The 14,659-nt window shown below is 38.8% G+C and overlaps 1 protein-coding gene across 5 annotated transcripts in view; it reads right to left on the reverse strand.

The window, feature by feature from the left end:
* Positions 1-229: 229 nt before the first annotated feature.
* PPM1B (protein phosphatase, Mg2+/Mn2+ dependent 1B) overlaps positions 230-14,659 on the reverse strand; it is a 43,486-nt gene continuing 29,056 nt past the window's right edge. For 3 of the 5 annotated variants that reach the window (XM_082217752.1, XM_082217750.1, XM_082217751.1), the window contains 3 exons: positions 10,538-10,649; positions 9,810-9,867; positions 2,738-3,765 (listed from right to left, as the gene is read on the reverse strand). In XM_082217752.1, coding sequence (XP_082073878.1) covers positions 3,475-3,765; positions 9,810-9,867; positions 10,538-10,649 — 461 coding nt within the window. In that variant the 3' untranslated portion in view covers positions 2,738-3,474. Of the gene's footprint in view, positions 2,096-2,737; positions 3,766-9,809; positions 9,868-10,537; positions 10,650-12,821; positions 13,052-14,659 lie in introns of those variants that run through there. The other 2 variants (XM_082217753.1, XM_082217754.1) reach the window with 2 other exon arrangements.

Raw genomic sequence — 14,659 nt, forward strand, 5'->3', positions numbered from 1 at the left:
CCAAATTTCAAGCAGTGATGATTCTCAAGAACTAGGTCCTTATACAGAGTTGTGCATTATTGATACGCAATTGTTCTTTGGAACCAAATATCACAGTAAAAGCCAGAGTTCTTATGCTCTTATAGGTCATACACCAGCATGCTGATCATACACCCCAAAAAAGACAGTATTTACAATCACAGAAGCAAGTAATTCTTTCGTCACTAATTCCTTTCCCACAAAACTGCGCTTCTCACTGTTTTAGCAATCCTTTATTGAAGATAACAAGTTGGTTATGTTCACTGTATTGTATGAAACATCACAATATCATACTGGGAAGGTACTATCAGTACAGGATTGGACCAGAGCAGACAGTCTGAACAGTAAACCATTTTGCATTCTTCATTCCCTAGCTTTTAAACAACCCAAAAAAAAAACCCCAGTAGGGACAAATACCTGTTAACATCATCATTTAGAACACTTTAACTTACAAGGCTAAAATCTAATGAATAAATAAAATATATTGTGGCAATAATCCTCTAGCCCCTCCCAACCGCCCCCCTCCCCCCCAAAATCAGATACACGAAGAACCAAATGATCGGGAAAACTGGCTATAGGCACCAGGTTACAAGAGTGTACATGGATCTACACTCGAGTGTGTGTATGAGGGGGAAGCTACAGAAAAATACCATGAATTTCACACAAAACCAGTTGATGACTGTCGTTAGCTTAAACTACACACAAGGGCAACTACATCCTCGTTGAAACACAGTTTTAAACAAATAGGAAAATGTTTACAAGGCATCCACAGCATGTAAATCATGTACAAATGGATACATTCAATGTTTCCCCTCCCCAATAGCTTTTATTTATTTATTTTTTAGATAAATACTTTACTCTTCTCCACTTTCAGCATTAACTGGACTCAATACATGCACAACTCAAAAAGAATTAAGAAAAAAAAATAAGGTTATTGCAAAAATAGAATTAAACTAAGAATCTTCAAGTACCTTACATGACGGCCACTCTGTACCATGCCCATTGCTTATAAAATGAAAGGTCACTGAACCCATGAAAATATCTCTAATATTTTCTTAGATTTAAAATAGATAATTTTAGCTGTATTTATAGTAATCTCAAAGTGATAATTTGAACTTTGTAAATAATGCAAACAATTAAAAATTATACCCATATTACTCGACCTCTTTTAACAGCTGATAAGAAATCAAAGGGGGGGACTATAGAAAACCACATTTAGAACAAAATCACAATTTACATTATAATAAAGGCAAATATTCAGCATTAAAAAAAAAAACCTGCAGCAATGAGTGAGATGTCAAAGCAAATTACAACTAACCATAAATTAAGTTGTTTGGTTTAAAAATATTTATTCTAGCAAGAGTTTATGGATGTGTTATACACATGCGCAAAATTCTTATTGGTTTTAGATGCCTAAAATCTTCTTATATTATTGCCAAATACACTTTATCTTAAGCAAGCAGTAGGCAACATATCACAATTTGGACACTGTAGGGAAAAACCTAACAGTCTGGTAATACAGGTAAAACTGGAAAATTTAAAATAAAAAAAAAATACACATCCTATAGCATATTGCCCAACTGAAATGACTTTCCAAGCCCAGAGCTGCAAAAGCCTTCCATCTTGGTAAGGTGAAGTAAGTAAGTGTCTCATTACAATTATTTGCACTCAATTGTGCATTTATTGTAAGTTTTGTTAAAACATAGTGTGTCTTCAGAGTACAACTACAATCCCATGGTACTTTATGTACATTTAGTGATGTGCTCCCAGCATTATTCCTTCCTTGGTTTTTAGGGCTCAGGCTCCATAAAGATGTAACCAATGCGCCCAAGGCTGGTAAAAATACTGTAGTACAGGCAATGCTAAGAGTGGCAATATCAGAAAACACAAATATGAACAAATGATGGAAAATCCTAATAATTTCTTTCTGCCCATTTCACAAAATGTTGGAAATCCACCAGAATTTTTCCTTTGTATTGAAGAAAACTGATTAAAAGTTTTTCCCCCATTTTTCAGATTCAAAAGCATTTTTAGCAGATCTGTAAGGCTACCACGGATCTTCTAGATCGCCAGCACCCTACAGGAAAAGAAGAAGGAAACTGTTAGTGTTCTACTGGCCTAAAAATCCGCACTGTCCTGAATTGCAACAAGGAATAAACATACAAGGAGGAGCTGGGACTTCTGGTTCCACAGTCTTACCAGACCATCATGCCCTCAGGCGGTTCAATCACTCTCCCTCCTCCGCTAGCCCAGGAACATAATGGCAATAAAAGAAGAAACTGCCAGGAATACGAACCATTTGAAATTGTGACCAAGCAAATTAGCCTACGCATTTGCTAGACAGTCAGTATAATTTTTTGGAAGTATGATAGCAACACCTCAAAGCAAGCCTTTCCATACACGTGAGCGAGCACAGCAATGGTCCTAACCCAAAGAACCCATAACCCAATATACATTTTTGTAGGTGTCAACACTATCATTTTTACATTCCAATGTGTAAACAAGTCAGTTATCCAATGGCAGAAAACTTAATAAAAGTAGCAGATATTATTTGCCCAGGAGTATCACTTCTGAAATAAAATTTGTTCAGCGAGTTAAAACTTAATACAAATAAAGATCACTCTCATATGTTAACAAATTAGATATTATACATTCTGCTCTGTTTGGTGACAACTTGAACTACCCCAAACTGCTTAAATAAAGTCAATATGCATTCAGATTATTCCACACATATTTTATTTGGTCGTAGACAATAATAACTCATGTACTAAACACTAATGGTCAATACATTTTATCCATTGGATACATAGGTGCTATAAGTGCATCCTGAATACAATTTCAGAAAATCAGGTACAGATGATATAGTCCAAATTACAGCCTGACATAACACCGTATATTTTAATATAATGACTAACTTAACATGCCTTAAAACTTAAAGGGCTAATATTCCTTTGACATAAGAAGATCTATTCACAATACAAACATGCAATATCTACATCACCGTAATAAGTAAAAGAAAGTGAGTTATAATTAACACACTGTAAATGCTGGATTAAGGTGACAATTTTAGGCTCTACCAATTTAATGAAAACCACAGAAGTTATAGCTTTCACTTGAATGCATTTACAATATGACATTCTTCTTAGACTATCAAATTCCAGCCCAATGCCATGAGACTAAAATCCGCAGAAACCTCTTGACCAATGTACAAGAATTTTGCTGCTCTGCTTCCTGCCATGCATGCAGAAGACAAGCAGTAACAATGCCTATGCAAGCAGCAGTTCTCGGGAAGAACTCTCCAACACACAAAACACACAGAGAGAAGAATACCTTTTATGCATTTAGCATGTACAAATAAATTTAAGAGGAAAGCTAACTGTCTAAGATGTAACAAATAGCAAGAGACCAAGACATTATAATCGCTAAACCATCAACTGTGTGAAAAAAATGAAGGTATTACAACTTTTTAGCACCCTGTTCATCGCCCATCTCAGAATCTTCTTGAGCACTCTGCTCACTTTCTGCTTTGGTGTCTGTCTCTTGGTCACTGGATCCATCAGAGGAATCTGAAGTAGAGGCTGTAGCCGATTCATCAAAGCCTTCTTCTCCCTGCATTCTAGCTAGCCTGTAACTAATCAGCACGTCCTCCAGAAGGTGGCGGTAGTTCCCCCTATGAGTAATTCTCACTTGTCTGAGAGCTTCCACCAACTTTCCCTGTGTTCCACCTTCTGCGGCTTCGCCAGGGTCCTTATTTAAGATTCAAGACCCCAGAATCAGTGGTTAAACTAGGATATTTCTAAATTTATTAATACATTAGACAAGCTATGAAGAATCTCTAGAGTTCTATGGTCTAGAAGTAAACTTTCAGCCAGTCTTAATGAGCCTTGGAGAGAACACTTATAGAAGTTAAGTGTCCTAAATGCTTATGGTTAAAGGAAGTTTATTAATTGTGAAAAAGCAATGTGGAACCAGATCTTCCTATTCTGCCATTTCATGGGCATTTTGTTCACTCAAGACAGTTGCAGATGGCTGGATAGCATATATGAATTTCGACCTTTAAATGTAAATTATATACCACTGGTGCTTTGAAACACAGCAAAAACAAAATAAAAAACTGTGAACAGCTTAAGTAAAATGAGTTCCTACTTATCTTGTTTAGGAAAGAGATACTTTAGGTGTAATTGAGTAAGTCACATGAAGTTGCCAATGGAAAACCTCTTGCCAATTGGGTGCACTCATGGGAAGACTGTAACACTTCTTTCAGAGTGAAGTACAAGCTAACTCTCCACAAAAGTACAAATCTATCGAGATATGTAGATGGCATTGTGAAAAGAACTTCGTTTTAATTTACAAATTCTTCAAAATATATCCCCAGAGTTCAAGAACCAAAAGGCACTTTAATTATAAGTCTTCTGAATGTTATGACTTTAAGATTTAGTATTCTTAGAACACTAAAACTAGATTCAGGGCTGGCAAAAAGTGGTACTTTACACAGATTTTTCAATTCACTGCCACTGGATTTGTTGGCAACCTTAAACTTAGGTCCTTTTAAGATGGAGTTGAGAACCATCAGTGGCTACTAATCGTGATGGCTATATGATGCCTCCAGTATCCGGGGAGGCATGTATTTAAATATTAGTTGCTAGGCAACAACTGCAAGAAAGGGCTACTACCATCCTTTGGCCTGGATCCAGCATGGCTCTTAATGCTCATTATGTTTGATTACCTGTGCCTAGTAATATAAAGGATCTTTGATGAGACATACAGCTCTGGGATTGTCAACATAGCACCCGCGGGCACAGATGTGCTCACCAAGACCCTCACTGGCACCTGCTGGCATCCCCACACTGATTACAGTGCTTATAGGGCTTAAAGGCTGCTTTCAATTGTAGACAACAGAATACTTCTTTCAAGCAAAGCTTTTGCATGGGGGACCTTTGGAGGGTGGCACAGCTAGGGAAGGAAGGCTTAACTCTCTCTGCCTAGCTGTGACACCCCTTCACAAACACAATTAAGCTTTAAACAAGCCTCCTACAGGAACAAATGAAATGTTTTTTCCAAGCCTAACTGCAATGGGGGAGGAGTAACTGGGAGGGAGACAGCTAGCCCTTCTCTCCACAGTTGTGACCTAAAAAATTGCCCCAAGGGGGGAATCCTTCTACTTAAAGCCTGAGGGGGGGGGGAGTGGGGAGGGGGTTGCGATGAGTGTGTGGTACCCACAATAGTTTCTATAGTTTCCAAATGTGCCCATTGGCTCAAGAAGGTTGGAGGTCCCTGTTATAGCTGAAAGTAGCAAAATATGCCTCTCAAAGCAGGCAAAGTGTCCTTCCCCAGACACGTACGTCACAAGGGCTTAGCAGTAAACCCTCTGGCTTTATCAACAAGGAATCATGCCCAATTCAAAATCACTGCTATTGCAAATTGGCCCATTCCAAAGAAATGGTACCTAATTCAGAGGCTTTTTCTTAGGCCTTTTCATTGGGCCTAAGTATTGATCCTCATACTTAGCTAAGGTATCCTCATACCTTAGCTAAGCCAAACACACTATACAAACTGATTAAGAACAAATGAGAGGCAATAGCAGCAGTGCTGTGTGTTTAAGCACAGAACTACCATTATTGTGCAGACACAGTGGCAACCCATTCTGAAAACAAAAAAGGGGTGTGTGACACTACCAAGTAGAGAACCTTCCTCTACCAACAGCTAACCTCCCAGATGTCCATCTACAGAAGCTCTTTTCTGCCAGCCAAGCACTTTTACCATCCCTCTTGCTGTGCCCCATCTCCCATTTGCACCTCAAACTCACATTCTCATTATGACCACAAGCAACTCAAAACGTGTAGGATCATCACAGGAAGGTGACTGCATCTTGGAATACAAGAAGCTGAATATACTGTTCTGTTTCAGGAAACTTCAGTGTACTACATTCATTCTTTTTGATGAGGTTTCTGCTGGTTGTGCACAGAACAAACCAAAATTAAAGGGGAGGGACCTTAGCTGAGTCGTAAAGCACATGCTCAGCATGCAATGGTCCCGTCTCCAGGGAGGGCTCGGAAATACCAGTCTGAACATTCTAACAACTATTCCTTTGATGGTTCTTTCAGAAACTGGAGCTACCCAATTAGGTAAAGGTAAAGGGACCCCTGACCATTAGGTCCAGTCGTGGCCGGCATACAGCTTCCGGGTCATATGGCCAGCATGACTAAGCCGCTTCTGGCAAACCAGAGCAGCGCACGGAAATGCCGTTTGCCTTCCCGCCGGAGCGATGCTTATTTATCTACTTGCACTGGCGTGCTTTCGAACTGCTAGGTTGGCAGGAGCAGGGACCGAGCAATGGGAGCTCACCCCGTCGCGGGGATTCGAACCGCCGACCTTCTGATCGGCAAGTCCTAGGCTCTGTGGTTTAACCCACAGTGCCACCTGCGTCCCTTGCTACCCAATTAGGAAAATATAAAATGTCAGCCATTGATACCACCTCCTCACATGAATCATGAGTCCCAAATACCTCGAGACTGAGGGTTGTAGCCAACTAAGTTTTACTCAGACATCCTTTAATTCCAATGACTCTACCAAGTTCATCACATTCCATTAATTGAAATGGGCCTACTCTGAGTTTGACTAACACTAGATACAACCCTAAGCTGCTCCGGACTTGGATGACATGAAGAACTATTATGCATTAATTTTGCATCCAAAGTGCTCCCAGTTTTCTAATGGTAAATTCTAATACAAAACTAAATTCAGCAAGTTACCCAATATTCATATGAAATTAGGAGAAAAAAATAGAACGCAAAAAAAGCAAACCTATGAAAAATATGTTTCCAGGAAGGAAAACAGATTTTCTCAGATCTGGATATACACCATTAGGACAGATAACCAGATATGTCAAATGTATTGTAAGTAGTTTGAGAACTGGCCTTGATAGATTTCTTTTTTTTTTTTTTACAGTGAAGTAGTATTCACAGAGTGCACATATATTAATGTGAATTGATACTATTTCTCATTCTGCAGTCAGACTATGATCTTGTCATGTTTTCTTTATTATGGCTATAAATGCCAGATATTTCTGAGTGTTGTGGGCCAATTCAGCCACATAAATAAACTTTCAATTCTGAAGTAAGTGGGGCATCTGTTAACATTGCATTAATTGCAACACAAGGAAGCCTCCACACATTATGTCACAGAATTAAGCAAAGAAAATAAATACTAGGCCTGTAAAAACCCACAGAGCAGGTGAGATTTCTAAGCCTTTATCAGAAATTGGAAACCTTGGATTTTAAATCTACTGCTTCTTGTATTTTTACTGTTGCTACGATAATTGCTTTTGTTTCTGATGTTTTTGATCTGTTTTATATTTGTTTTATGGTTCTCTTTTGTAGGCTATCTTGAAAATATGGATTAATAAAATTATGTTGTTGTTGTTTTTTTAAAAAGTGAAACCTTGCACTCTTTCCCAGTTTCTATCTCACTTGTTCTACATTCACCATGACCCTATTCCAAACCACCAAATCTGAGAATTCAGCATAACACTGAAAAGCTCAATTAAGGTTCCTAAAATCAGAGCAAGAAGCAGCTGGATGGGCCCATAACTCTGTGCAGAACAGTCTACATTAGTGGGAGAAACTACTGTACTTGCTTCATAACTCTGAAAAAGCACATTCTTTGACTGCAAAAGGAACTAAGTTCAATTAGCACCATCTCCAGATTCGGCTGAGACTTTCCCGCAACTGCAACCCTGGTAGACAATGGTGAGCTAGATGGAACAATGGTGTGACTCAGTATAAATCAGTTTCATTTGCTTTGGGAAACACAGAAAACACACCTCCTATGCTATTATGAGAGTACAAAAAAAAGAAGTTCTGATCTACTCTATCCCTGAAGGCGAAATGTCAATGAATACATTATTAGTGCACAATAATGTATTCATGTGGATCAATGTGATAACACACTGTTTAATAACTGAAGGAAATAAAAATGGGAAAACCTCACCAACAGCATTTCAAGACCAAGGCTGAGAACAGAAAATCTACCATATTTTTCGCTCTATAAGACGCACCAGACCACAAGACGCACCTTGTTTTTGGAGGAGGAAAACAAGAAAAAAATAATATTCTGAATCTCAGAAGCCAGAACAGCAAGAGGGATCGCTGCGCAGTGAAAGCAGCAATCCCTCTTGCTGTTCTGGCTTCTGGGATAGCTGTGCAGCCTGCATTCACTCCATAAGACGCACACACATTTCCCCTTACTTTTTAGGAGGGAAAAAGTGAGTCTTATAGAGCAAAAAATACGGTAATTCAATTGCAATTTATGGGACTTTCTTCCAAGTGAATTTATTAAAAAATTACGTTAAAAATGCCTATTTCAACAAACTAGAGATTGTGTACTTTTAGCACATTTTAATTAAGCTGTTCACGTTAGCACACATTTCTACAAGCCAATTTTTGAGAAACACACCTTTTACTATGCATTGTCTAGGTTATTCTGTATTCTTCTCTGTAGTTCTTACAGGCATTTACAATTCACATTTCCATATGAAAGTTTAGCTAACTAAGCACAACACCTATGCCAAAACTAAAACAGAACACAGCATACCAAATTCACTCTTTGGGGCCTAGATTACTTTGTTGGGAGCTCTGAATACTCATGGCTCAAAGCTTAAGCTATTTTACATTACATAGTAAAGTTAGCTTACTGAAATAGCACAGCGTTATTAAATGTAGGTGGAGTCAGGAAATAAGAAACTTGTGATTCCTTGCAAGCCTATACACCTTGCCAAGCATGTCTCTGACAGGGAAATCTAGATATGCTAAGAAAGCCTGGGAAAGTATTTTGAAACCTGTATACTAGTAGTGAAATTAAGATTCCTAGTTTGCCAATTCTAAGTAGAAAACAAAAGAGTCCAATTGGCTTTCATAGAAAACAGTTGGATCACTGGGAGAAAACTAATTAAGTATTCAAACCATAGCATCAGGTCTTACCTAAATTATCTCACTGTACTATTCCCACAGAAACCAGTGTTTCATATGACTTAATCATAAATAGCCCCTCTCTTACTGTGTGCATAAAGGCAGAGGGCCTTTATTGTGGTGGCACCTCAATTTTGGAACACCTTCCCCCAAGGAGGTTTGATTGGTGCTGACACTACAATCTCTCAGTACCAGGGTGATATATAATAATAATTTTATTATTTACACCCTGCCCATCTGGCTGGGTTTCCCCAGCCACATATTTGTATATACATTTTACATTTATTTTATGACCTCTACTTAATAGTTCCTATTTGTGTGTTTTTTCATGGCTTGAACAAATGAGTTATTATTATTAATAATATTATTATACACTATCTTGGAATCTACTAGTTGAAGGGTGGTTTAGGAATTTAAAATAAATAAATGTATCCACTTGATCACCCTATTGCCTTTCTACTAGGCAAGATGGCACAACCAATTAAATTGTACCTAACAGGAAGACCAGTTGCATATTTGGTAAAGGCCTAACAAATGAAGAAGTCTCAACATTAGGTGTCACACATTTATGTCTGTCTCTCACCTATTTACTGTAAGCATATAGTATTAAAGAAATGCTTATATTGGTGACCCTACATTCTGGTATAGAGCAATAGCAGCAGTTTGCTTCTTCAGAACAAGACATCCCAGGAGGATCCATTAACCCTTTAAATTCAATGGTGGCATGGAACAATGCACTTGCAAACACACAGTTATAACATCCCCCACTGAAATATTATAATTTACTTGCATCAATAAATGCTATCAATCAAATGTAGAACTTACCCCATCATTCTCTCTGTGTGGGTTCAGCCTGTTATAAACAGCTTCAATAATATTTCGCCTAGACAAAGGTAAAATTCTAAGTTATGTTTTGAGCAGGTTTTCACATACAAAAGTAAACAATCTGCTCTATTAGTTAAGATGGCTAAACAGCGGGAATCTATTGTCCTCCTGCTCTGCTTATAGACTTCCCAATTGGTGGCCAGAAATTCTGCCAACGGCACTGTTTCATGAGCTGTTGTGTCAATGTGCAAAACACTGGCTACATGGAAGACATTCAACAATTTGCCTTCCCCACATGCCATTCTGAAAGACAGCTCCAAAGCACTTTTGCTGAAGTGGCTCTTAGGTTTACAGTGTGGTCTTGGGCACACTCTTCCTCCTCAAGCCTACCTACCACACACAGCGTTAAGCTAAAATGCATCTCTGCCATGTCTTAAAGAAAGGGTGGGATAAAAATACAACTGAAACTGTTGGCTTCTGCAAGTAGTTAAAAAAAGATGCAGCAATAACTAAATTAGTCACAAAGAAAGATTAAAATACATGCATGTGTCAACAAGCCCAGCCCAGCTTTCCTCCATTCAGATGTGTGGGAGTGATGATTGAATTACACTTTTATGAAATGAATAGCATGTAGAAGACAGGCTGAACAATTTAGCAATATAGGATGTGAGCCTGTATACACCGTTTCAAAGCCATAATTAAGAGTTTCAATGACATTCTGCACTTACTTGCCAGCTAGACCACCTCCTGGTGGTAAGTTTGGAATATTCTCTGCAGACAAAATGCGCATTACATGAGCAAGATCCGGCATTCCTTCTTCGCCCGACTTCTCCATAATTTCTAGTTAAAAGAAAATGCTCAAATTATTACAACCAAGAGGAGACACAGAAAACCCTACACGTGATACTCAATGCAAATATCTCAGACCTGGTACAAATACACGTGCACATCAAGAACTTGAGCTATTTTTGTATATAAAAATGTTACCTGCATGAAGGTGTAGCAAAATAATACACTCAATAAAGTGTTTCGCAACATGTAGCAATTGTTTTCCATATATTTAAAAAAAGGGATGGACAACTTGTTATTTTAGTATCAGTCTGAAAGGTTGGCTGTGTTCCAAACCAAAGAGATTACAGCAAAACCTCAATGCATTAGCCTATACTGTGGGATTATATGTGTACATTCCTTACTTTTGGGCATCAGTCACACATGCCCTTCGAAAGCAAGCATTACAAAATGACCACTAACAAAGGGTATGTGTGTGGAGAGGAGATGCTGAGCACCTAGTATATGGAAGGCAATAGTTCTGTGTTCATGCCCACTTAGAAAATTGAGGGAGTAGTGCACAATCCAACACTGATTAGGTTGGAGAACAGAATCCATAGGAATATTCCTGTTTTACTGCTCATATTAGAGGGAGAAAAAAATTACCAAGGTCAGCATAATTCTCCAACTTAGAAATGCCTGACTACACAGCTAAAGTGATCTCAAGTAGACATTTTCGGGCTTCTCAAATCTCATTCCCGATCTGGAGAATTCAACTTTATAGTATTTTGTACATGGCTGCAATGCAGTCATGGTCTCTCCCAAATAATGGCAGATGTACGCACAGGCACATACAAACACTTCTGCAAGGTGTTCTATTTGCTATGGAAACTCTTGTGTGTAAAATCTCATTTGCACAGTTATTATGATCCTGACATATTTTTAAATTATACAGTTATCTCAATAGGAAACTGCATATTGGACTAGCAGTGCAACTTCTAAGAAGCATGTAGAACAAGACGCTCTGAAGCTTCACAGCTAGATCTTCTCTCACACCGATTCCATGTCTGGAGTTTTAAAATTTCATCTGTCCCGAGCAAGATTGCCTATCTAGTTTATCTAGTAATATTTTTCCGGTTTTCATTACCATTTAGAGAACTGCATTTTCCTTTCATTCTTCTACCTTTTTCCTTCAACCTTCTTTCAGAATTGCTTATTTATTTTGACATCCAGCTCTCTGGCTCCATTCTTCCACTCTAACTTCCTTTTATCATCACTGTCACTATGATGCTTCCCTACATTCCAACAATACCTTTCTATCCTCAATGAAAAATATCAGCTAATATATTAAAGGATTCTATTCTTCAATGAAAACTGACAGAAGGTTCAATCAACAGCCTGGTGGCTTTAGGTGGGAAATATATTCAACAGAAGACAATGTTGTATAAGCAGTTTTCAACTGGCTTTTTCCGGCTCCACCTTCACCCCCCCCCCCGTTGCTTCATCATATTAAAGTCCCCCAATAAAATATAGCCATTACCCTTGTAGTTACTCTAGAGCTTACTTGGACTCCCATGATCAAGCTATGCTCAACTATAGAAGTATTAGTGCAAGAATTCTTATTATTTGCCTTCACATTTCAACCACATCCAGTTCAAAATCCAGAAAGATCAAATAATAGCAGTTAATGTGCTGATTTATAGAATAAGGAAATAAAACAAAAGAAAGAAAGCTGCAAATCAAGAGTGGGTCAGTTAGACATTCTTCCACAACAAAAGGAAGTACACATGATTGCTGACTATTATTTATAAAAGTGCATTTAAGCTGAAGGTATTTTCTCTTCACTGTATCTTTACACTATAGATACTCTTTTCATCTCTTTTCAACTGGTTGACTATATTCACCTAAATGTACACAAAACTATGGAAAGAATAATTTTGTTGTTTTCAAAGGTGATGTGTAAGTTCCAAAAACACCCCTCAAACATTCCCCCCCAACTTGGTAACATGTGACTTCTTGATTAAACCTGAAAGGTTAATTTAAACACCCAATGCAAATAAAAAAATCTAAGTTACTCTATGAAGCTTTCTAACACATTCCCTTGTTACATGAAGTCAAGAAATCATATTGCCCCAAAGGATTTTCTGCAATCCTGTTCTGTGAAAATTTATGCAAAACTACAATCTCTACATCTCTTGGACCACAGTTCCAATTCAAGCTACTTAATCAAGGAAACAATAGACATTTGTCAATGGCCAGAGTATTTATTGGAATTAGGCAAAATCTGAAGTGAAAGAAAAAAGTAAGGGAAAAATAAGTCTGCTCTTCTGCATTCTCTTCTGTTTTCTTTATATTCTTCTATCTTGAAATAAAAGTCCTTCAATACTCTAACTCTCATTTCTTGTCAAGTATGTGTCACTTAAAGTTGTTACAGTTCATCCAACGTACAGGACATTGAATGACTTGGGCAATTCCTGTAGAGAAAAAATCAAAAGCAGCACACATAGGGTTGAAAAAATATGGGTAACTTATTATGTTGAATATTTTGGCTTAACACTATACATGAGCTATCCTGTATATGAAACTGCCTGTGGTAATAAAGATCCCCCCCCCTTTTAATCGGTTTGATGCATCATGATCTATGGTACATTTTGAACATATTACATCTTAGAAGTGCTCAGCCTAGTGGCCAGACAAAGGTAATTATTCCACTGAAGGAAATAATGCATTTTATTGCAATTACCAAACAGAAGTTCTTCCTGAAAAACGTAACAAGCTAGGCTTTTAAACTTCCGAAGTTTTGCGGCACATGGGCCCGGTTATGGAGCAGAGTACAGAAATGATACTAAAAATCTCCTTACTTTGTGCACCAATGGAATGGATCCCACTAGACTGGGGACAAGAATTTAATTCTTTAGCAAGCTTCCCAATAGTACGAGCACTTCATGAAAGGGCCCTTCACAAAGTCCCACTTGCAACAAGTTTTGTAGTATAAAATGTAATGCTACAAATCCCCACAATGTGGGACCAAGCAAGCACTGATTGTAGCAAATGTATTTAGACATGTAAATGCCACAAACATTTGAGCCCATTAAGTTTCTTGGTTGTTAGGAAAAGCACCTATAAAGCTCAGAAGCATGGCCTAACAACCACTACCTTTGGAAAAGAGTTAAGTAGGGGAATGTGCTGTCAGGTGGATTCTTGCACAAGTTTACAGAACTACTTGCTCACTTCAGGCCATTCAACCAACTTTACCACAAATGAAGTAAGGTTAACTTAAATATGAATACTTTTAATCAATAGAGAAGTGCTCAGCCATCCTCTTATAAGTATACTAGAGAAGCCAAGCTTCCACCACCACTCTTTAAGGAAACTAGTGTCCTGTAAGCAGGAGTAGAAAAACTAGCACAATAGCTTCCATGAGTTGCCTTTACTGTTTTGCAAATTTAGTAGCAATTATTTTTCCCTCTAACTACACTTTCATATTTTGAGTTCTGTCCTCTGAGGATGCAACTTTCAAGAAGAATGTAAGTTACCAAACAAATACAGTGGTGCCTCGCAAGACGAAATTAATTCGTTCCGCAAGTTTTTTCTTCTTGCGAGTTTTTTGTCTTGCGATGCACGGTTTCCCATAGGAATGCATTGAAAATCAATTAATGCGTTCCTAGGGAAACCGCCTTCAGACCAGGTCCGGGGACAGTCTGTCCCCCGACCTCTTCTGAAGGCTGGGGGGGGGGACAAGGGCTTTTCTTCCCACCCCCAGCCTTCAGAAGGCTGTTCTGAAGGCTGGGGGTGGGAAGAAAAGCCCTTGTCCCCACCTCCCGCCCCGCAAGCTCCGGGGACAGGAGGGCTTTGCTGCCGCCCGCCAGCATTTTAAAAGCCCCCGCTGTCCCGGGGCGATTTTAAAATGCTGGTGGGTGGCAGCGAAAGCTTCGCTGCCGCCCGCCAGCATTTTAAGATCGCCCGGGACAGCAGAGAAGTCTCCGCTGCCCCGGGAAGGCAGGCAGGGGGGAGCAAAGACTTTTGCCCCCCGCCGGCCTTCAGAAGAGGTCCAGGAAAGTCTCCCCCCCCGCCTGCCTTCA

Source organism: Podarcis vaucheri (assembly GCF_965113315.1).
Source record: "Podarcis vaucheri genome assembly, chromosome: 3".
Classification (NCBI taxonomy): domain Eukaryota; kingdom Metazoa; phylum Chordata; class Lepidosauria; order Squamata; family Lacertidae; genus Podarcis; species Podarcis vaucheri.